Source organism: Natrix helvetica (genome assembly GCF_964273705.1).
Source record: "Natrix helvetica genome assembly, chromosome: Z".
Lineage (NCBI taxonomy): Eukaryota > Metazoa > Chordata > Lepidosauria > Squamata > Natricidae > Natrix > Natrix helvetica.
In genome coordinates this window covers 38,676,569-38,699,992 of record NC_138554.1, presented here as the reverse complement: position 1 = coordinate 38,699,992, position 23,424 = coordinate 38,676,569, and the positions used below count along the sequence as shown (strand labels likewise).

General features: G+C 39.0%; 1 protein-coding gene across 1 annotated transcript in view; it reads right to left on the bottom strand.

The window, feature by feature from the left end:
* The window catches only part of HDAC5 (histone deacetylase 5), a 118,048-nt gene that overhangs the window by 81,248 nt on the left and 13,376 nt on the right, over nt 1-23,424 (bottom strand). Inside the window, exon 2 of the mRNA XM_081970986.1 lies at nt 1,242-1,501. Coding sequence (XP_081827112.1) covers nt 1,242-1,501 — 260 coding nt within the window. The remainder of the gene's footprint in view (nt 1-1,241; nt 1,502-23,424) is intronic.

The window sequence follows — 23,424 nt, the reverse complement described above, 5'->3', positions numbered from 1 at the left end:
AGCTGAGAATTTTAGGACATTGGTGATTCTTTTCCTCCCGAAAAACAAATCTAGTGATGTTATCTTTACAAAGACATGCCTCCCGTGCTAATAAAACACAGTCTGTCACCCCCAAATTACATTGATGGCTGCGATAAATGAAGGGCAAGAAGTCATGCCATGCCCAGCAATGCATGGAAAAGGGACGGCAAGAGGAGCCCTGTCTCGCAATGTGTGCCACAATGTAAGACAGTGGCAACCTAGCCACTTCCCTTGCCTGCCTTCTCTGGCGCTGGAAGCCAAGCCATACCTCTCTTTCTTCATGTCTCTGGGCTCACAGTCCACCACGCAGGCTGGGAAGGGTGCACTTGCGGCAGGGCATCCTCAGCTAACTGCTTGACAAACAGGGCAACCAGACGTAGAGCGCGCCCAGGCCAGCCAGTGGTGGGATCAGCCGATTCTCCAAACTGCACATAACTTTAACAAGCAGTTCGGCTGAACTGGGTGAATCCCACCTCTGCATTGCTGCTTCAGCTGGGGAACGCTGGAGCCTTCTCGGCCGATTGGCGGTTAGATCAGCCTCGCAGAATACTGCCAATCAGCTGCTCCAGGCAGCTGGGATTGCTACTGCCTGTCGCTGCTGCACAAACTCTGTACCCACTCCACCCAGGTATGGCAAACCCCCAGCTGATTAAACATTCGATGTATAAGATGCACAAAAAATTTCATTCACTTTTTTGGGGGAGAGTGCGCCTTATACTCTGTATAATCAGTTTTCTGGTTTTTTTTCAAAACTGTCATCTATTGACTATTTTCTAGATGTGGTAGCCAATGGTTGCAAGGTCAAGGAAGAAAGAGGAGATAAATGGTAATTCAGGTCACAGCTATCATGAGAGCCTCAGGTTGCAAGACTGGAGAAGCTACATTCTATAATGTCAGAGATGTTAGCCAGAACCCCAAACCTCTTAGGTCTGTGCTTTATCAATAATCAATCTTGCTTGTATGCAGCCTCATCAAATCTGAAACTATGCTTCAACTACTGATTTTTATTCTAAGGAACTATGCTGTTGCAACTGGTACTAGTATCATTAGCCCATGTCACTCTGTGACAAAATAAGATATTGTATGCATACCATTACCTGTTGAAAGGATTTCCGCTGGGCTAGGGTTCTTGACAACTGCTGCCAGTTCAAATAGGCTATACTGGCTATACTGGGTGTGACAAGAAAAGTAAGATTCAGAAGGAGACAGCTCCAAATTACCTTGAGGTGTTTCTGCAACTGGACTTCATGCTGCCGTGTTAGGTGCTCATGTTGCTTCTGAAACTCGGCAAAGAGCAGCTGCTTCTGCAATTGCTGTTGCTGTTTCAGAGCCAGTAGTTCCTGCTGCAGCTGCTGCTCCCGGGCAGTTGGGTCCATAGTGGGCACATTGGACCGGGAATCCATCCGCAAATCCACTGGGCTGCTGTTGCTGTTGCAAGAACTCTGCATCACCATGGGAAGAACCGGCTTCAAGTCCATAGCTGGAGATTAGAAAGAGAGTTCATGATTGCAACAAAGAGAGCTGAGACCATGGCCTACATGCGCATGTTTGCCTGTCCTTAAAGAAGAGCTTTGCAGCAAGTAGAGTTCTTCTGTCTGCATGATAAAACTGTCCATTAAAAACAAATTTAATGGATATACTATTATAATTTTATGCATATCAGTAGCTAAACATGATTGATCATCTATGAAGTCTATCTTGCCATTAAATTCTTGGTTGCTCCAATATCATGGAAGGTTGATTAACAGTCTGGATGCTTGGGAAAGGGTTTGGGGTTTGCTTGTGGCTGACAATAACAAATGGGAGTCGCAACAAAATATTATATTTCAGATATTCAGCCAGCTACCCATTCTTTTTTTCCCCAGGATTGATTCAGTCCTTACACCTTTTTCCTCTACAGAGTAATTGTTTCCTGTTCAGTGACCAAGTTCTACCCTACTAGATTATAGGATTAAAAAAAATCTTATTTTTCTTCTTCTCAAAAATGTTGTACTTCTGCAAACATTAAAATCCCTTTAATCCTGCTGATAACCCCCTTATTTTGTATAGATTGTGTTGCTTGACTACCTAAGAATCTGTGGTTAAATTATAATTTAGAAAGTGGGAGGAATAAACATTTTTGCTGCTATTGCTAAGTAATAAAAGAAAATATTTCTTGCCAAAGAGAAGATCCTGTTAACTTTTGCCTATACGTATTTCATCCTTTTAATAGCCCTTGTGAGATTGCTTACAGTATTATACTGAGAAGCTCCAAGTGCATGGCTGAACAGACATCAGAATTGTGGATTCAGAAATTCAACACAAAGAAGGCAAAGAGGCTAGGAAATAAAAGCCACAAGTAGATTGAGTTTCATATCTTCATATAATTATATTCATATAACTAATACCCCCACAAATGTATAATTTTTTTTAGCTATCACAGCAACCTACTTGCTCTAGGCTTTGCTCCTCAGTTTATAACAGTCAGGTTTTAAATCCTTAACTGGGGCCCAAGAGTTCAATGTCATCATTATAGAGGCATGATATTAATGAAGAACATATTTAAAATGAGTTTGTATTTTTCCTGACCTCCCTTCACCAAGATGGGCAGACAAACTAAATATTCAAATGTACTTATTTTCAGTACTCTTGAAGAACACTGACAACTATGTTGCAAAGTAAAAGTTTATTTATTATAAAATAAATAAAAATCATTTGCAAGACATGGAGCAGTCTCTGAAACTTCCATGCCCACTGCAGAGATTTACAATCCAAGCCAGTGGTAAATATCATGCCAGTGTCAAGCATCTGGCATCTATTGAGGGTTTAACATATGAACCCTATCACAATGAATGAATGAATGGATGAGTATTCCAAGGTTCCAAAGAAATCTATTCATAAATGGATCCAATTTCCAATTAGTACTACTTAATTTTAAGATATTTCGCCAACACACTGCCAATGTAATGGCTTTTTATCCACCAACATTTTAAGATGCCTAGACATGAATGCTACAAATTCTCCCACATCTTCAGTTTTCCAAGTCTAAAATCAAAATGAGACCTTCTAAATCAATATGAAGATGTAGGTGAAAATATGATAGTGTACAGAAGTAGACATAAGGATCATCTTCAGGGATATTCATCTAACCAACATTTGGAGGTTTGTTTAAGAATCTGTGCAGACACACAAATTATTGGTTTTCAATGTTACCGTTTTACACATATTTGGGCCTTGATTCAAAGGTCTGGAAAAATGACACAAGAAGTATTCATCACAGATAAATCTTGTAAAATAAAATCCTTGGTGGCCTAGGCCACATATGCTGCAAACTAAGATGGTAGCAAGGGCTGTTATTTTTGAAACTTCCTATTTATGAAAAACTCTCTACAAATAAAAAAAATGCGTCAAAAAGCAGCAAGACAGCTATTGCTCATTTCTTCTGGTTATGTTTACTTGCAGAGATTTGTGTTATATTTTTATAAGGAAGCTATTTGCAAGCACTGTCTCCTACACCACCAGAAGAAAATCTTACCTCACTATCTCAGCAAATATGTAGCCTGATGTATCAACAGATTGGGCTTGGGGAGGAAGGAGATTTAGATGGCAGCTATTCCCAGGCAATCAAAGCTCTGTCCTTTTTTACATATGTGCGACACATATAACAAAGCGACAGCGCTTCAATCACACAGTCATGACTGCCATCTTGAACAGGCACACACACTGACACTTTTAGATTAGGCTATAATGAGAACCAGTTGAGGGCAAAAGATGGGGGGGGGCAGAATTAAAGTGTGGTTAACTGAGCTGTATCTTTATACATTAAGAGGGTTGCTTTGAAGAGAAGTGAAGGAAATTCCTAGCTAATTAAACTTGTGTGTCTGTAGGAACTCTGTAGAACAAAATTTATTTAAAAATAAAGTTTGGACTTTTTCTTCCAAAGTATAAGGCTTGCTAAGGATATTACTTTTTTCTTAGCTTGTTTAAAGTCTTAGGGGTTGCTAAGGTCAATCCCTAGCAATCCAAACATTGGATTCCTAAACCCCCAGACATAATTGCAAAATTGCAATAAAAAAATATGTACCTCTATCAGCGTAGAGAATTCCTTAGAAAAAAGACGAGTCTCAAGTGGACATAAAACAGAAACATCATGGCAAGGTTCATCAAGGGATAGTTTTCAAATATAGCTATGAGTTTATAGGCCAATAATGACTGTAATCCACTGGACAAAAGAAATATAATCTAACCCCCAGATGATGGATAGATGAAATAACCTGCATCTGGAGTCAATCTGTCTCCAACCTAGGTGGGATCTCAGCATGTTGGCTGCAGAAATCAGATGCTTTTCCAAAGTAAGATCTCACGATGTGCTTTACTTTAAATTTATTGTCACTGTGATGTACTAATACTTTTGAGCCAGAAGACTGGTAGTCTTACTAGCCTTGAAATGTTACCCTTATATAGCCTCTCAGCCTTGCAACATTAATGAGCATTAAATGGATATTTGCCCTTCTAGAATTCATGTGAAAGGTCTTTTCAAGCAGAAGACACAGCTTTCAAACCTCAATACAGAGAGAGGCAGAGGCAGAGAGAGATTTCTCACAGATTGGCAACTTGGGTAGAACTTAACACTACTTATGCAGGTTCTTTTGCACTTTCCAAAGTAACACTGCTACTGCTACTGTTCCCACTCTTCCATATCTGAGTCACTTGCAGACAATTTGGCACACCGTGAATGAACAAGGTCTATGGTGACTCATCAAATACATACCCTCTGTTTTCACTGCTGTTGTAAAAAAGTATAGTCTGTTTTATTAAGTCACATGTGCATGTCTTTGGTATGTATGTGCATATATATACATATGTATGTATGTGTATGCTTATAGAACTCCGCATCACCATTACAACCCTAAACAAGAACCGCAGCCTAGAATAGTCCTGCATAGAGAGACATGGACATAGCATCAGTAGCTGAGAAATTAAGTTCGACGCAAATCCTCCAACCATCCTTTTCTGGGATTCTGTTGTAATTATAAGCAAGAGGTTGTAGCAGGGGAGAAAAGGCCACAAAAGACAGCAAGAAAGTCAGGAACTAAATATAGATGAAGCCAAACAACAGCTGTTCACAGAAAGCAAGGAGAGGAAGAAAGAAGGACAGTTAACCCAAAGGTGAGAAAGACAGAAGACAGGGAGGGGGGGGGGAGAAGAACTCTGCAGATTCTTGATTGATTGTTCTTAGGTTTTAATGCTGCTTGAAACTCCTGTCTGTGGAACAAAATAGAAGTGGGAACAAAATAGAAGTGGGAACAAAGAGTTCTGCAAAGTTTTAAAAGGCATAGAGAAAAAAAGAGAGTTTTTATTCTTGAAAAGTAGAGACATACTAAATACTAATATGCTTTGGTAAAATAAGGCAGCTGCAGTAAAATGTTAATGTACATGAGACAAACAAATAAACCTGAAGCCAAGTTGTTTTAGATTTTTTTCTCAAGTAAATAAACAAAATTGTCCAATACAAAGAGTGCTATGTCAATAGCTTGTAGTTATAGCCATTGAATAAAGCATCCAACTTTAACTTGGACATCATGGTTATTAATCCAAGGATTTTTCAAATTGTGATTTTTCAAATTGTGGATCCAGACCCTGGGAGAATAGTGACCAACATTTCTAGATGGGGTTTATGTCATTATTTAATTATTTATTTGGTTTTTTTAAAAATCTGATCTGATTTTTGCAGGCATAGTGAAAACATCAAATTGGGTTTGGGCATTGATCCTCATTTTGCTTATGCACAGTAGATAGTAGCTGTCCTGCAGATTCTTATGATAATACAGATTAACATTTAATCATTATTATGTATCAATAGTATATTGTTATTGATGATGCATTAATGCAAAGTATTATATCATTTTAGTAGTGCAAAGTTTGAAAAGCAATATATTAATTGATTAGCTGACAGCATTGTGGAGAGAGTATGTTGAGGGTTGAGATTAAGGTTAAGAACTCAAGGAAAGTCTTGCAAATGCCGTCAAAATACAGCATCTAATACACCCAGCAGTCTACCAGAAGCTCACAAGGAGAACAAAAGGCAAAATATATTTCCCAATTTTCTTGCTTCACAATATTTTTAAATGATTCAAATATAGGCAAGTCCCCAACTTTCAACCACAAACGGGATTAGAATTATTGCTGTTAAACAAGCCTATGTTAAGTAAGTTGCACCTAATTTTACAACTTTTTGCCTTGGTTTCTAAACAAAATAGTGCAACTGTTAAACGAATCAAGGGGCTGTTAAGTGAATCTAGCTTCCCACATTGACTTTGCGTGTAAGAATTCAGTTGGGAAGATCACAAATAGGCAAGGTCCAGGACACTATAACCATCATAAAGATATGACAGGTTCACAAATTTTGATCATGTGAGGATGCTGTAAGTGTGAAAACCAGTTGTAAGTCACTTTTTTTCAGTCTTGTTATAGCTTCAAACAGTTGCTGAACAAACGATTGCAAGTCAAGGACAATTTGTAATATTAGCCTCCAAAGATTCCACAGGCATGTAATGCAAAATAACTGATGCTTCCAAACACAAGTTGACTGAGCCAAAAAGGACAGAGTGCAAAACATAAATACTTTTGCCCTTGTAAACAAACACATATCATATGTACACATTGTACACCTTTTTGTCCTACTGCTAAAAGAGTACAAAACTTTTGGTAAGGTGGCAGTTGACAGGCAAGAAGGGGAAATAAATTCCCTCACATGGAGTCAACTGCACCAACATCTTACACTCAATTCCAAATAAGGAACATTGCCGAGCTTCTTGGACAATGAGGGCAGGGCTGGAATCAGAAGCACTATTAAGTGTCTTTTAAGGTCCCAAAGGAACCATTCTGAACTCAAATCACACTGTTCTGAATGAGGCACATTTGCTTTGGATGCAAAAATACACTGTTCCATTCATTTTAGGAGTGGTTTAACTTGTTTTCATTTGAAACTAAGCGTTTCAAGTTCAAAATGACTCAAATTCAAAATATTGAACACATCTCTACTGACCACTTTATCTACCTCTGCTCTTAATGCCTATTTACCTGTTATTTCTGGAAATGAAAATACAACAAGGGCAAAATGAATCAGCAGCATCCTCCATCTGAACAGCAATAATGCTTGGACATGGAGGGAAGCCACCAATGGCAAAAAGTAACAAAGATGTCAAAGCAATCTAAGGACCATTTGTCCAAAGTCCACACAAAACATGAAGCCTTCTCACCTCTTCAAAGTGAAAGGTGGGATTCCCTTATTTGTAGTAATGTCATTGATGCTGAATTAGGAGACCCTTTCATTATATTGCAATGATCAGCCAGAATCATGCAACACAGAATCTTTCTCTAAGGGAAAAAAGGTGTACCAATGCTGATGATAAAATTAAGTTTAGTCCTAGGATAGGAGAAAAAAATTAAAAAAATATTATAATATGCTAATAAAATAGATATTTGATTAACCATTTTAAAAATAAGAGGGAAAAAAAACAGATTCAAAGAAGAGCTTAGTGTCCTTCTGTTCCTGAACTTTTGCAAAACACCACTAAAAAATCTTCTGTTAGCTTGCTCTAGAAATAATCTTGACACTGTGACATCCAAAATGCGTAACATACTCATATGACTCAATCTCATTTCAGTAATTTGATGCAAAAATCAATTGTAGTTATCTTGTCATCTTAGCTGTTATGTGGCAATAGTACATCCTGGTTTGCAATGTTTTTGATCTAATGGTCATTTTGATGACCTCCTTGCCTCTTTTCTCCTCCCACTTTTGCACATTAAAAGGGAAGTCAAATATTTGGAAATCTACCTAGGTGAAAAGGGCTTTGCTTTACAGATATGCTTAGTGTGTCTCAGTTCAAATTCTTCTTTGCTGTAGTTCAAAATATAAAGCTCTTTGACCTGTATTTGGAAAGCATTAAATCATGTATTCATTTAAAGCAGGTCCCAAATTAAAATACAGAAAACTGAAAACATAACGAGAAGAAAAAAGCAATTCTTCCTTTGCACACACAGTCCCTTGTCTTCACTAGTATATAATTACACCATGAAGGAATTTTAGAAAAAAAATATTAAGAGGGGTAGCACCAATGCTAGTGTTGCAGTTCCACATAATGCTTTGTATATTTATTTTTCTTTTTTTTAAAATCTCATGCAGATATTATTCAACTATTTGTTTTGAAATATGAGCATGCATGCAATTATAAAATATTTGAGTACCATTGCAGTGACAGCTTTGGGCAGCATGATTAATCAAAGTATATTGGAACTGCTCCACCCAGCATTCAGTATATGTGCATCTGTATTTTTGTCTGCATGGGTGCAGTTTTATATCTCTGATTGTTATATCTCACAGTCCAACTCATCTTTTTGCATCAATTCTCATGATCAGAAGAATTCTTCACCCCCACCCCTAGCTACTATAACTTCCCATAGAACTCATGTGAACAAGTATTACAAATGAACCTACCCTTATTATGAGAAATATTACTATATTCCTTGCAATATGTAAATTTCCCCTTTTTTCCAGGTCAAAGTTAAATCCAAAATGATTGAAAGGAACATAGCAATTTTTCTTCTTGTGTCATTGTTTTCTCATACAAGACCAGAAAGTGATGTCAGAATCAAAAATGAATATTTGTCCAATAGTAATAGATGCAGAAAGGGATGCAGTGGCTCAGTGGCTAAGACACTGAGCTTATGGATCAGAAAGATCGGCAGTTCAAATCCCTAGTGCCATATAATAGAGTGCGCTCCTGTTACTTGTCCAAGTTCTTCCAACCTAAAAGTTCGAAAGCACGTGAAAATGCAAGTAGAAAAATAGGGACCACATTTGGTGGGAAGGTAACAGCGTTCCAGGCGCCTTTGGTGTTTAGTTATACCAGCCACATGACCATGGAGACATCTTCCGACAGCACTGGCTCTTCGGCTTTGAAACAGAGATGAGCACCACCCCCTACAGTCAGGAACAACTAGCATACATGTATGAGGGGAACCCTAACTTTATCTTTAATGGATGCAGGCTTGACAAATAAAAGAAAACATATGTTGCTAGCTCTTTAAATAAATAAAGTATAAAGATCATTGCATAGTTACAAAGTTAGCGCAAGGTTGGAAGGCCAGTTGCAGCATTACTTAAAAAAATATATTAGAAAACTTCACCCTCTTTAATGTTAGCTGACTAGAGACAGACTTTTTAAAGAAAGGATGGCCTGAGGCCACCACCAAAATTGAAATTTCCTGGCAATGTGGTAAGCCAATGGTAATGATATCAGCAAAGATTTCTTTTGAACCTAAAAGCAGTTGGTGCCATGAAGGAAAAGTTGAACAGAAAATAACGTTCTTCCCAGTAATGACTGGGCCTGTTAACCTTAGTACATATAATGTATTTGTATTCATGGGTGGGAAAAAGTTTCAAATCATAATAGAGAAATCTGAGGCTTGTTATGTGTCATGAAAACATACAAGGTTTTTAGATCACCCTAACAGAGCAGGCCAAGACAACTGGTGAATTTGTAACAAATCTAAAATCAAATATTAAGTCTTGTGACTGATACGTTGACTGCATCTCTGATCAAAGATCAAAATTGTTTTGGGCATGAGAAACAACATAATGCAAAAACGTTTATATAGAGACATGTATCTAGATAATGCTAGTCAGGTATACCAAGCACCAGAAGTTGTTAGAATTGAAAGTTATGGGACATAGCAACAATAACAGTACTGTACCTAATGGTAATTAGCCGTCACTTGTGATAATGACTGATAGGGAGAAATGAGATAAGTAAAATCTAGTCAGAAAGAAGCTTTAATCCTAACAAACAAATCAGCAAAGGGGGAAAATGACAAAAGAAATTAGAAATAGGAAAAAGTATGTGCAAATAACGTAGCTGATATAGTATGAAGCCAGCCTACGGTGTTCAGCTTATGGACAGAAATATCATATGTGTGGAAAGTATAACCTTATGGCTAAAAAGTAAAAAGTGCAAAAACAGTTTAGGAATAAGAATCTGAAGATTATGATGATTTCTTCATAGGCTTGATTGATATGAATAGGGTAAGACATCAGAAAGAAGTCTGGATTGAAACGATACCGACTAATCAGATCTCCATTGTTTATAAAACCAATACTAGTTTGCAAGAAACTTTAATAATCCAAAATGACTGCACAGATCAAAGCCTAAATGAGGCCATGCTTCTGAAATCATATGCTATGCACACAAAACCATTGGGGATTCAGAACTCACTCTGAAAGGGAAAGGCATTCTCTATATCAAACCAGTAGTAATGTCAAATATAAAAAAAATCATTCTGGGCCTAGAAATATCTGAGAATAATCAACAGTTTTGACTGAAACAATATAGAATCGTGATGGCGAACCTATGGCACGCGTGCCACAAGTGGCACGTGGATCCATTTGTCAGGGCACGCGAGGCGCTGCCCTGTCAGCTGGCCAGCACGCATTCACCTATTTAAAAGCTATTTTTCGCCTTCCCCAGGCTCCAGAGGCTTTATAGGAGCCTGGGGAGGTGGAAAAGAGCCTCCCCCGCCCCCCTGGAGGCCCTCCGGAGGCTTCAGGGACCGTCCGGAGGCTTCCCTGACGCCTTCGGAGCACTTAAAACGACCCTCCGAGCAATCCGGAAGTCACTTCCGGTTTGTTCGGAGGGTGGTTTTAAGCGCTCTGAAGGCTTCAGGGAAGCCTCCGTACGGTCCCTGAAGCCTCCGGAGGGCCTCTGGGAGAGTGGGGGAGGCTCTTTTCCACCTCCCCAGGCTCCTATAAAGCCTCTGGAGCCTGGGGAAGGCGAAAAAAGCATGTAAAAATGGGGGGGCGCGTTGTGCGCGCTTGCGCACTGGGGGATCACACGTTGCATTATGGGTGCGGCACGCCCGCACACGACCCCCCCCATGCTCCCCCCACTTGTGGCACGCGAGCCAAAAAAGGTTATCCATCACTGATATAGAACCATCATAAGGAAAATATATATAGAACCATCATAAGGAAAAATATATACAGAACCAATATAAGGAAAAAAAATCCATGTTTAAGCAGATATGAAGATTCCTTTCATGGTATTGGCTGTCTTCCAAAAACTCATATTTTTTTTAGTAAAAATTGACAATTGGTAGTACACAACATCAAAAATGTACAGTAGCATTGAGAACAAAACTGAAAGGAGGCTTGGACACAATGAAAACAAGAGGAATTATTCATTGTATAGAATAATCAATTCAATGGTTCTATTCCATGATTACAGTTCACAGAAGGATAGAAATCAGAAAACTGCCTGGACCCCAAAGAATTATACAAGTGTATTCAGAGAGAGAGCATAATCACATCTCAACACAAATAGATCTCTTAATGAAACTGGTAGGCACAAAAGTATTTTCCAGCTGTATGCAGCAGCTTGGTTTTGGCACGTATCCCTTGATGAAGAAAGCATATGCCTATGTATATTTAGTATGTCAATATATGTAATATTGATACAATATTAAACATATGCCCTTTGGGTTGCATTCTGTTTCAGAAATATTTCATCATACTATGCAACAACTGTTGGAAGGTATTCCAGAAACCATATAAATATGGACGATACTTGAAGTGCCACAGAATAACATGTTCACTAATCAAAACCAGTACCAGAAAAAGCCATATCCTCCATTATTGAAGTGAACAAAAGCAGATAAAAACTAAAATATTTGGGAGAAATACTGACAAAATATGGCATTAAACTAGATCAGGCTAAATTAAGAGGCAGGGAGACATGCCAAAACCAACAGATCAGAAAGACAATTAAAAGATCATGAAAATGATAAATTATGTTTTGAAATTCATTTGCAGCCTGTGTGCTCATATCACAAACCTAAGAACATTACTTTGCAAAGATGCTGTCACACTAGATTTCAGCAAATGACAAAGGATATCCAGATGCTTCTACAGAAGCTATATGGGGCAGAAGTGTAATCAAAAGAGTCAAATACTATACTGTAGACTAATTAAATAGTATTGAATGTTGGGTGAATATTTTTGTCTTTTTTAGAAACAGGATGTGTGGAAGCTTGTATTTACTAACAATTGAATCTACCCATGTTACAAGGGTAATGGTATTTTCCTTACAATGTTAACTTCATTTTTTTTGTAGGTCAGACTTGAATCCAAGTGCATAATAAATGCAATCCTTTGCCTCTTATATCACGGCTTCTACATAAACTGCTTCTACGTGAACATTACACTATAGTAATAAAAACCTCATGAAATCCCATCCCTAACATTAAAGGGTACAAGCTCTCATTAGATGCCTTCTTATTCTAATTTAACAGCAAAACAAAGTGGTGGATAGACCAGGGACCTTGCGCACATTGTCTCCGAGGCTGCTATGCTGTAGATTGCAATTAGTGATGTTTAAACTGCCTTAGAACTTCATGTCAAACACTGAATCTGCCCTGACCATTTAAATAACTCCGAATTGACACTATGTAGATATGTTTCGGGGGGTTTAAAACAAACCCTAAATATGCTAGCATTTTGGCCTTATTTCTATAGTACAATTTCTAATGTAGGGCCTGAGGCTATCTGCATCCTAATAAGATCAACTGCATACTGGAATACTAAGGATTCATCCTTGAAAGAATGGCCCGGAATATCTTTTTGAAATATAAGAGATGACAGGAGGAGAAAGGCAGTACAGAAGCAATCATATTAGAACTGGTTCCCGCTCTGCTTCCCCACTCTTGTGTCAATCCTGTCCATTTCCAGCACTGCAGCAGGTGTCTTTGGTGAATGAACTCTCTGCAGTTGTGAGTAACTGCTTCATAGACGCAATATCATTTGTATGCGAGCGAGAGGCCCTACAAAGCTGAATGAACAACCTGTTCTTAATCTAAACAGGAAGTTGGGGGTGGCGTAGGACGAGAAGGATGATTCAGGGGATGGAGGGAAGAGAAAGATGCCTGGAATACTAATGCAGCCTTCCCCCCACCCCTCCAACTCAAGTACTGTAGAGTGTGCTGGTGTGATGCAGGCAGACAGTCAAAACAGATGCTTGTAGTCTTCAACAAAATCCAGTGAGCCACTGATCATCTAAGCAGTGTTAGAAGACACTTCTTGCTCTTGGTCTCTTTTACACACTTACACACACACACACACACACACACACCTAATAATTTCATCCTTTTCTCCAAGAATTCAGAGTAGCCTAAGCGGGAGGATCCCAAAAAGGCCACCCAACTCTTTGCTAACTGGAACCAAGCCTAGTGCATTTCAGAAATAAAACCAGAGCACAACAGTTTTCAGCTTTTATTTTTAGGTTTTAGGTCATTGCAACACCACCAAAAGCTTTTCAGGATCAGTATGTAAAAAGTTGGCAACATACAGGAAGTCCTTGAGTTACAAATGTGATGGAGCCTGCCAAGGATTTGTGGGAGTGAATCTCGTACCTTGAACGGGATCACTCGCTCCTTTTGCCCACATATTTGCTAATTGAATGCGAGGTTCGTTAAGTGCACACGAGGTATTTTAGGGTGGTAAAGGCTATGAGGGGAGCCCTAGTGATTGAACAGGCCATCTGCCTTAGACCACCCATGGCCTTCCTGACCCACTGAAATACCTCATGCTCCCCACAATTGCTTCCCTACCTCACCCAACCTACCACGCTGGGTCACTTACCTTGTGAAGATCTAGCAAGTAGTCTTATCTCTAGCCTCTCTGCCCCTCAGAAGCTCCATTTCAGCTAGCAACATGCAGGACGCATATTGCAGAGCCTCTGCGGTTGTTCGTAAGGGCGAACAACTGCTATGGTGCTGCAAGATTTGTAGTTTCGGGACTTGATCGTAAATGCTAGGGGGGCACTTATTGTGTAATGTTGGATCGGGAATGCTCGTAACCCAGGGATTACCTACAGTCAAGAATTCTAGAATCTTGTGAGCTTTGATTATCTTCCAAGCTTTTTATCATCTATATCATGGCTTATATGCAATACCCTGATGTTCCACTAGAGGAACCACGTTTATAGCCTGATCATCACTATTCTCAATTTTTACGTTTCCCAATGGCTTTTAATTCAAATTCCACCAATTAAAGTGATTTAGACACAAACAAAAATCAGGATTGAATGAAATGCTATTATGCAAAAGGGCTGAACCATGGAAGGGGAGGAGGAGGAGAGGAAGACCTGTCTACTGTATAACAATTTCCTTGAACAACAGAATTAATGTGGTTTTATACTGCTGGAAAAAAAAAAAGTTAGTTTATGTATTCGAGAAGCAGTTTTTTCTGGCATTCTTTTTTCCTCCTTCCTGTTTATGCAGTTTAATAGAAAATAAATCCCTGAAATTCTTATCTACATACCCAATTTCCACATTATGTTTTCTAATCCCTTCTCCAAACATGTGACAAATTTTAGATGTTTGCCCACAATCTATCAAATTGTAGATTAAGAAAATTAAATCAAGTTGCATTAACTTACATATACAGAAAGCAACATTTTTTGTTGCGATGAAGAATTCATTTTTATATGAATTCTAATTTCTAATTTCAACCCAACAAGACCACAAGGCTTAGGGAGAAGCATTCTGAACAGGAATTAGCAAAATTCTTACAGTGAATTCCGTGAGATGCAAATAAAATAGCTGAAAAAATGAGAAGGAAGATAAACACAGGTATCTTCAGAAAGCAATGTCCTGGCTTACTCCAGTCAGAATCCACATTAGAACTACCTCTCATTTAGCAATACTGAACTGGTGGAAAAATGCATCAAGGAACTGTAAACTCTGCTAACGAAGATATGCGTTGCCTAGATTTTACCATAAATAAAATTCTTCCTACTCATACAGTCGAACCATTAAGGATGGAAAAATTTAGTCTCTCTCTCTCTCTCTCTCTCTTACATTATGAAGGTATACCTATGCCCCTCCCTCTTCCAAGAAGCAGAACATTACTAGAAGAGAAACATGCTATATTGCTCTTGGTAGTCCTTCCCCTGCCCTTATTCAGGCTTTCCCATGAAATATGTACATGCTTAAGAAATTTCCAAGCTTTATTACTAATCCATAAATAAGTAAAGTCTTCATTTTGTTAACCCTCTCCCATTACGCTCTCCTTGAATAGTCTACCTTCAGCCTAGTCCATATAAATGCTTCATTCCTTTTTCCTTCTTCCGGAAAACTTTCAAAACATTTACCTGTGTTTAGTAGAAGTATCTAGCAAAAACTAAGATAGGCAGAGAGCTATTATAAAACTGGCCTCTAACCTGTAAAAGCTGCTTGTTAAAAGTTGTTTTTTGACAAGAATCCACATCGCTATCTTCTATTCTGAAATTTTTTTACTGCATCTTCCAGTTATAATTGCTTTTGACCTTAAGCAACTTAAGTTAACAAAATGAAACTTTTTCTCATTCTTATATAATATGTTTGCTCTCATCCTCAGGTTCTTCAGTTGTGTTTTCTCACTCTACACCTATTTTTCTTTGCATTTCCATCTCTCCTATTCTGTCTCTAAAACAATCATTGCAGGGGGGGTTTGAAGAAATTTACACATTCTGTGTGCTAAACCAAAGTGCAAATTTGATATTTCCATCCTTCTTCACACCTCTCTACAACAGCAGAGAGAAAACAGATTCCATATTAGCAGCCCCAGATTGTGTGGTAAAGTTCCATCCTGCTCAGAATCTATTTTCTGTCATTTTATATCCCCCCTGAAATCCCTCAGTAGACAGTCTTTGCCAAATTCTGGTTTAGTTGCTGAGGTTTATGGTTGTCGTCACCACAAACACTCAATGTATTTATAGATCTATGGGCTTTACTCCAAACTTGTCATTCCACCAAATGGTTCAAAACATTTCTGCCATTTAATCAAACTCAAGAAAAGAGGAAGACATAGAGACATTGATCCCTCACGTATGCTATGCTAGAGACCAAGATTCTGCCTCTTCTTCCTGGCATGGTGAGAGAAGCACAACATTTTGCTTCTATCTGGTTGTTGCTTCATCTTTGCAAAGCAGGAAAGGGAGGGGTTGATTTCAATTAGGAAAGGCAGCCTAGACCTTTGCTTGCTATGATTTTGCCCTCAAACATTTTCCTCCATTCCCCTCCCAATCCACATTTGAAATGCATCTTGGCTTCCAGAAGACAGAAAGCAAATTTGGAGGTCAAATATTTGAGAGAAAAGGAAAAGCTCTTTAACAAACTCTAGTAGTCTCAACACTATATTGTCTCATTTCTGTTTCATCAAAAACCCTGGAATAAATTTCTAAAAGAGTAGATAAGTGTTTTTAATAAAAAAAACAATATAAGAAGTTTGAAAGATTCTTCTTCTCCATGAAAAAATAATATTTCCCCCCTCCCAAAAATCAGAGGGAAATTTGAGGAGCAGCTTTGAGAAGAATTAAAGACTCTTTCTTCTACTTACTGTTTTCCTCCTGAAAATTATGCCTTCTTCCTTTTTAAAGGTGAAGCAGTAACCAGGTTGTGAACATGTACAAAGGAGAAGGAACTCAGTATCTTATTCCTGCATTTTTAATTACAAAATCTGAGAAAAGCTATGTAAATCCAAAGTGTTGGACAGGTGGTTAGATGAAGCCAAAAATAGTCTTGCTCAAATTAAGTTCAACTCCTGGTGATAAATACTGTTTCTCTGCAGGAATCCAGAATTGTTTTGACATTGGCTTTTACTTATTTCCCACTCTATCTTAAAACTTAAAACATTTGTGCCAGTTTCACATCTAGGTACTAACCAGATCCAAATTATAGTAGCTTATTTATCTTTTAAGATTAGCCACAGTTAGCTAGATGTTGTCTTCTCCTGAGATATTAAATAAATCTCCAGCTGCAGCAGTTGGAAAAGAGGCACAGTAATTCTGTAATCTGTACCTTAAAATTCTGCCTTTATTATTTTTGTAAATAATTCAAGGTGGTGAGCATATCTAATACTCTTTCTTCCTCCTGTTTGCCCCACTAAACCAACCTGTGAGGTGAATTGGGCTGAGAGAGAATGGTCAAGATCATCCAGTGAGTTTTATGTCTAAACTGTGATTAGAATCCATAATCTTCTGGTTTCTAGGTTAGTGTCTTAAACACTAGCCAAGCTACCTCCCTGGTGTGATCCATGTGCTATAATGGTTCACTTTCTACCTTATTGGTCAGTTTCTTGATCTGGAGAGAGATTGAGCCCTGGCCCAATATGAAACTGCGAGGATTCAGAATCATTAGTATGCTGACGACACCCAACGTTATATCTTATCCTTGGGCTGTACAAGTGAATCTATCAATATACTGACCTACTGTCTGGAAGCTGTCCAGAAGGAGCAAACAACTTCAAATCCTGACAAAACTGAGTGGGTCTGACTATTTGGCCCCTGTGATTGGGGACATTTTCATTGTTGATCTTGAATAGAGTAGCATTTCCCATTCCAGACTGGTGCCTAACGTGGGGGTCAGGAGGACTCTTGTATACCTATTGCACCATTTCCTAGAGTAGGATGCCCTACAGCTACTCATGCATTAATCAACTCATGAATGGATTATTGCAATACATTGGGCTTAAGATCATCTAGAAACTGCAGCTAGTACAAAATGCAGCAGTGTGAGCAGTATTGGGCATTTCTCAATATGGTCATGTATCAATGGTGCTATGTGAGCTATACTGGCTACCAGTTATAAGATTGTAAGTCACTGCTTAGAATATTTGAATTATCCTGTATGTTTTTTGCCTCCTTTAATAAAAATGTTAGTGGAAATTGAACTACAGATACACATCCTTCAGCCTACAGTTAACTTTGAGGACGACCTCTTCTATATCAAAGCACCTTTAATAAGGTTACATTTAAAATGCAGACTTTACATCTGCATGCAGAGTTTAGGGATTTTAATGGATGAAAAGACTGTCAATTTTTGAAGAGTTTTAAGGCAGCCATATAGTCCTTTAAAAGACAAACAACTTCCCTAAATTAGACCAATTAAAGAAATATTTTACAATAACTACAGCCCCTTATACTATCTCCAAGTTTCAAACAAGTTGAAAATTTTGGCTTCATCCAACCAAATATCATATTTATTCCCTGTGAGGCTCAGAGATTATTATTTTAGATATTAAAAATTACACACATATTTTAAACCAATGTTTAACTCGATGAGAACCTTAGATGATGGGCTTTATCTCCTTTAGTTTACCATTGATATATGTGGAATGATACTAACGGCAAAGATAAATGAGTATAGAAATTAGAGTTCTTGCTATTCCAATATTTCTACATCTATTCTATTCTACATCTAGATAGCCCTCAATCTTTCCTGCTAGTGGATATCTGAAATGTACCTATACTGAAAAAGTGGCTGCCAAGGGTACAGGCCAATCATAAAACATGAGATATCAGAATAAGCAGGGTAAAAAAAACAAAAAGTTCACAATTTCACTGCTTTTCCCTCATCCTTTGCTCAGCGAACATCATGCCTTTTTGTGGGACATTATGCACTGAACAGAATATTACCAGGATTCAGACTAATATGTTGTTTGCCCCAGATAATGGGTCTATAAAAGCACAGGGACGGTAATGAAAAAGCATCTTTTCCTAGCTTTCCCTTTCACATAAATTGAAAGTGTTTGCTTATTGATCTTTTTGGAAAGAGATGTGTGTTGACCTCCATAAGCAGCTTCCTGTGCTCTTAATTGACAGCACGGGGAAAAGCACGGCTTTTATCAAAAGTAATTAATCTGCAATAGTAAACAAATTAGACCTTTCCCTCTCACCCCAACCTTTACTTAATATGCAGTTCAGAGCACTTGGACTCATGCTTTATTTCTGTAATACAGGTGGTCCTCAATTTACAATCAGCCACTTAATGGCTTTTCAAAGTTACAGTGCCCTCCCACGAAAGCTACTTTTAATTGACCCCTAAGTTATGACTGCTGAAGCAATCTCATATTCATTCGTCCTTGACTAACCGCAGAGACACCACAGAGACTCCCTTCCCCATACCACACACACACACACACACACACACACACACACACACACACACACACGGTTCCTGCAAGCATTTCCCTCCCCCAGCAGCTTCCCGCTGGCTTTAGAACTGATTCCCACTCCTCACTTAACTTTTCAAGAGTTCTTGAAAGACTTCTATAGGGCTGAAACAGGGCATTTTCATCATTCGGCCATTTGATGTTGCATAGCCCATGGACACACCATTCCATTTTGCTGCCTTAATGTGGTTTGCAGCGTGCTGCAGAAGCTTTCTGTATCTTTCAGAAGCTTTCTGCAGCACTGTGCAGACTTGTTAAGGCAGCAAAATGGAGCAGTTTGTCTAGCAGCTTCCATTTTATACCCCACAAGAAGCTTGTGGGGAAAAATGGCAGCAACTCCCAGGTTGCTCCCACACAGCCCAGGGAGAAACTGCTCTGTTTTGCTGCCTCAATGTAATTTACACAGTACTGCAAAAGCTTTCTTGCAGCTTTCTGCAGTGCTGTGCAACCTTGTTAAGGTAGTAGGACAGAGAGGTCTGTTTGTGCAGCTGCCATTTTATTCTCATCCACAAGTGAGCAGGGCAAAATGGCAGCCACTTCCTGTCATCACCACCATGGAGCCCTCGGAAAAACTGCTCTGTTTTGCTGCCTTGACATGATTTGCGCAGTGCAAATCATGCACAGCTTTCAGAGGCTTTCTGCAGTGGTGCATAACATTGTTAAGGTTACAAAATGAAACCGTTTTCCTTGCGGTTGCCACTCCACCCTTCCATCCCCATGCATGTTGGCGGTGGCAAACTGGCAATCTATAGCCTTTCAAGGGTTTCCAAAAGATGGTGCAGATGCAGACTCTCTTAGCAAAGTAGAACAGGAACCTTTATCCCTTAGCTACATGGCATGATTCCAGAAGCAACCGCCATGTTTCCAGCAGCCAAATTGCATTCTTGTAGCTGTGAATAATATGACCACCCCTTCCGGAATTGTGCCATATAACCACGCGATGAAGCAATCCATTTCAGGAGTCTGGAAGGCTTTGAAGCTCTTCAAAGGGTAAATGAGGAGGAGGTGTTTGGCCTGGTGTTGTGAGAATCAGGCCTAAGGCTGTGGGAAAAGGCCTTTGGAGGACCTAAAGAGCAGGAAAAAGAGCCCAGGGTGACTTGGGGGCTTATCACAGGCTGAGACCCACCTACCCGAGCTATCCCATCCCATGCGCCACTTAATGACCTCTATTTAATGACTGCATTAGGAAGCACAGGAGCAGAGGGATCGCTAGGTAAAACACTTCATTTAACAGCCATCACAACATGTGACCATGATGGATAGATTCCACTATGGCCCTATCACAAGGAATACCTGTATTAATGTCCCCAAATGCTTAACTGGCAAGTTAGCGTAAACAAAGGTCAGCTATGGTCCACTCAATCAGTCCCGACTCCTGCGGACAAGGAGGGACTGCAGGTAAACAAGTGTCTGCAGTTTTCTTGGCAGCATTTACACAAGTGGCTTAGCAGTACCTTTTTCCTGCAGCTGTGAGAGAGAGAGAAAGCAGTCCAAAGAGAAACTAAACTAGACCTTTAACATAGTGCCTTAACTACTAGATCAAATTACACCTTTTAAAATAAAAAGGCCGGAGTCACATATAAGGGGAAAGTGGTGGCAGTGGGAAAAGAAATAGTTAATTTCTACTATGACTGTTTATTCTCCTGCCTCCACATATACAGGCAGCCATTTTCGAAACTTCTTTTTGGTCCTTGCTGGGCTAGAGGGGCATTTACAGGGCAGAATTAGCAAAAGAGGAAAGACCGTGGAGAAGGGAAGGAAAATAAAACAAAATAGTACCTTTCAACCAGTATTCACAGAAAAAGGGCTGGCTGAAAAGCATGTCTTCATAATGCATGAAACCATGCAGTATGAGGCATCTTATACATTTCAGGGGGGGGGGGGGAACACTCCAGAATGTAAGTAGCACCATAGAAAAAGCCTGCCAAAGAGTAACCACAAGATGGCACTCTACCAACTTGGATACAGTACACACATCAGGAGCACTCCTAATAATCTTAGTGATTGAAGAGATATGTAGAGTAATGGGGAAAGTAATCTGTCAGGCATCCCACCCAAGTGGTTTAGGGCCTTACATGTTGAATCTGGCTCAATAGCCAGCCAACAATTGCTTCAGCAGAAATGGAACATATTCTTAACAAGATGCCGTACTCAACAACCTATCTGCCACATTTTGCATCAGCTTTATCTTCTAAACTAAGCTATAAGTAGCTGCATGCAGAACACATTACAATGATGTAAACCTGAGATTAGGAGGGTGTGACTAGCACCAAAAGCCACAGCAGGCAGTGAGGGGCTATTGGTCTAAGGTCCAGGACTCGCCAAACCCCAACCTCAAAACTGGCCTCAAATTTCTCCTCTCAAGTCTCTGCTTCAAGTCATATCATTTGTTTAAATTTCCTCTACTCTGATCTGGCAGATCTTTCCAGGATTTCTGACAAACTTCTTTCCTATCATCAGCAATCTGAATTGTTTGGACTGAGGTTGCTGAGAATTCAGTCTCCTGTGTCTACAGGAAATTTATTTGCGAAACTAGAGTTTCCCTTACTTGCAAAGTATATGGGAGGTTATTGAGCTACGGATCCTTCCTTTCCAATGCAACCCCAGCTCTTTTTAGTGCAAAACTTTATATTCTTTCCCTGTTAACTAGAAAAATATACAACTACACCAACTACAAATAATATATTTTAGGAGGAATGCAATACAGTGTGCAAATTTAAATGAATTTTTACTGACACAAGCCCAACTCGAAAGAGTTCTTACACAGAAAAAATGGGAAAAGGTTATGTATTTCTTTTCCTGTCTGTTCTCTTTGCTTTAGTCAAAATTGCTAATGAGAGTTTTGTTAAACATATACTTGCACTCATGTTCTCTTAAAAATGACAGTTCCATTTAATTAAGTGGTAGGCAACCTGTGCCCCTCTAAAAGTCATTTACATTACAATTCCTAACTTCTCTAGAAATTATGTCCATTGTAGTATTGTTTGCCCACAGATTACCTACATTAGATTTAGTTAGCACAGTACAGTGCAAGTTCCTTGTATAAGGAATCAGGACTGGGAACAGAAGCAGGCATACACATCATCTTCAATATATTGAATTTCTGGACGTGACTTTGTCTATGTTACTCTTAAACATATTAGCATTAGCCTGCCAAAATGAAAACAGGTAAAATGAAACAACAACAACGGGATAAGGATGGGGATATGGGTTTTATCCCTTATTACACTAAAATTTAAAATTGCTAAAATGCACTACAATTGCATCAAAGAAAAAGAGGAAATGGGAAAAGTGAAATGCAGATTTATTTTCCATTTCCACCCCTTAAATCTAGTTAACACATCTATGCCAAATATTTTTTAAAGGTATTCAGCCCTGTCATTAATCTACACAGCATTAACAATACACATGGTGCTTTACAGAATTTTGTTAAGAAAACAAATATGTCCACTTTGCAGGCAGAAAGTTTCAGGATGATATTGATGGTGTTGTAGGCCATATAATCCAAATCGTCCTTTATAAAGAACTAGCTGTTGCCCGGGTATTTATTTATAGGGGGAAAATGTTAGGATTAAATGTAATTTCTAACGTTGGATTTTCCCCCTTACCAGAGGGAGCCCCCTAGTGGAGTTCTGTGAAGCTGTTACCATGCAACTCCACCACACTGTACAGTAGAAGCCATTTTATAGCAGTACAGTAAAGCCATTTAAAGACACAACAGGCTGCATCTTAACAGAACACACACCCTGAGGGGTGCTAGGGGTGTCTTACCCCCCACAGTATTTGTCTCCAGAGAGTAAGTCATTTGTGTATCAAGTTTGGTTGAAATTGCTCGAGACGTTCCAGAGTTACGCTGGAACATATACACATAGAGCTGTTTTGGGGGGTGGGGGTGGGGGGGAGGATAGATATCCAAAATGGAAACATTTCCATTTGACAGTTAATTTCCCTTTGCTTGAAGATCTCCAGCATATCCCACTGGAAGATAATTGGACCCACTGCTGAAGTGTTCTTTCTGTGTCTAGTTAAAGCATAAATAGGTATCATCTGTTGCTGTTTCTTTTTGCAACAACAGAAATAGTCCCCACCAATTATACTGCTATCTCACAGAAAAAATAGCATATTCCCCACCATTTGGAATATAAAACAAATCATAGTTGAGTTTTTTAGCTTTGAAAAAGATGAATACATCAAGATAGTGAGTGGGAAACCGAGCTCACAAAAATTATGTCACTGCTCTGCCAACTGCAATCACTGTTTACAGGAAAACCATTTTCTGATTGTTAAGTAGCACCCCAAGTTTAAAAATTGGCAAGATACCGGGAGGTAATAATAAGAACGATCTCTTTTTATTTGAACCCCTTGTAATGTGCTGT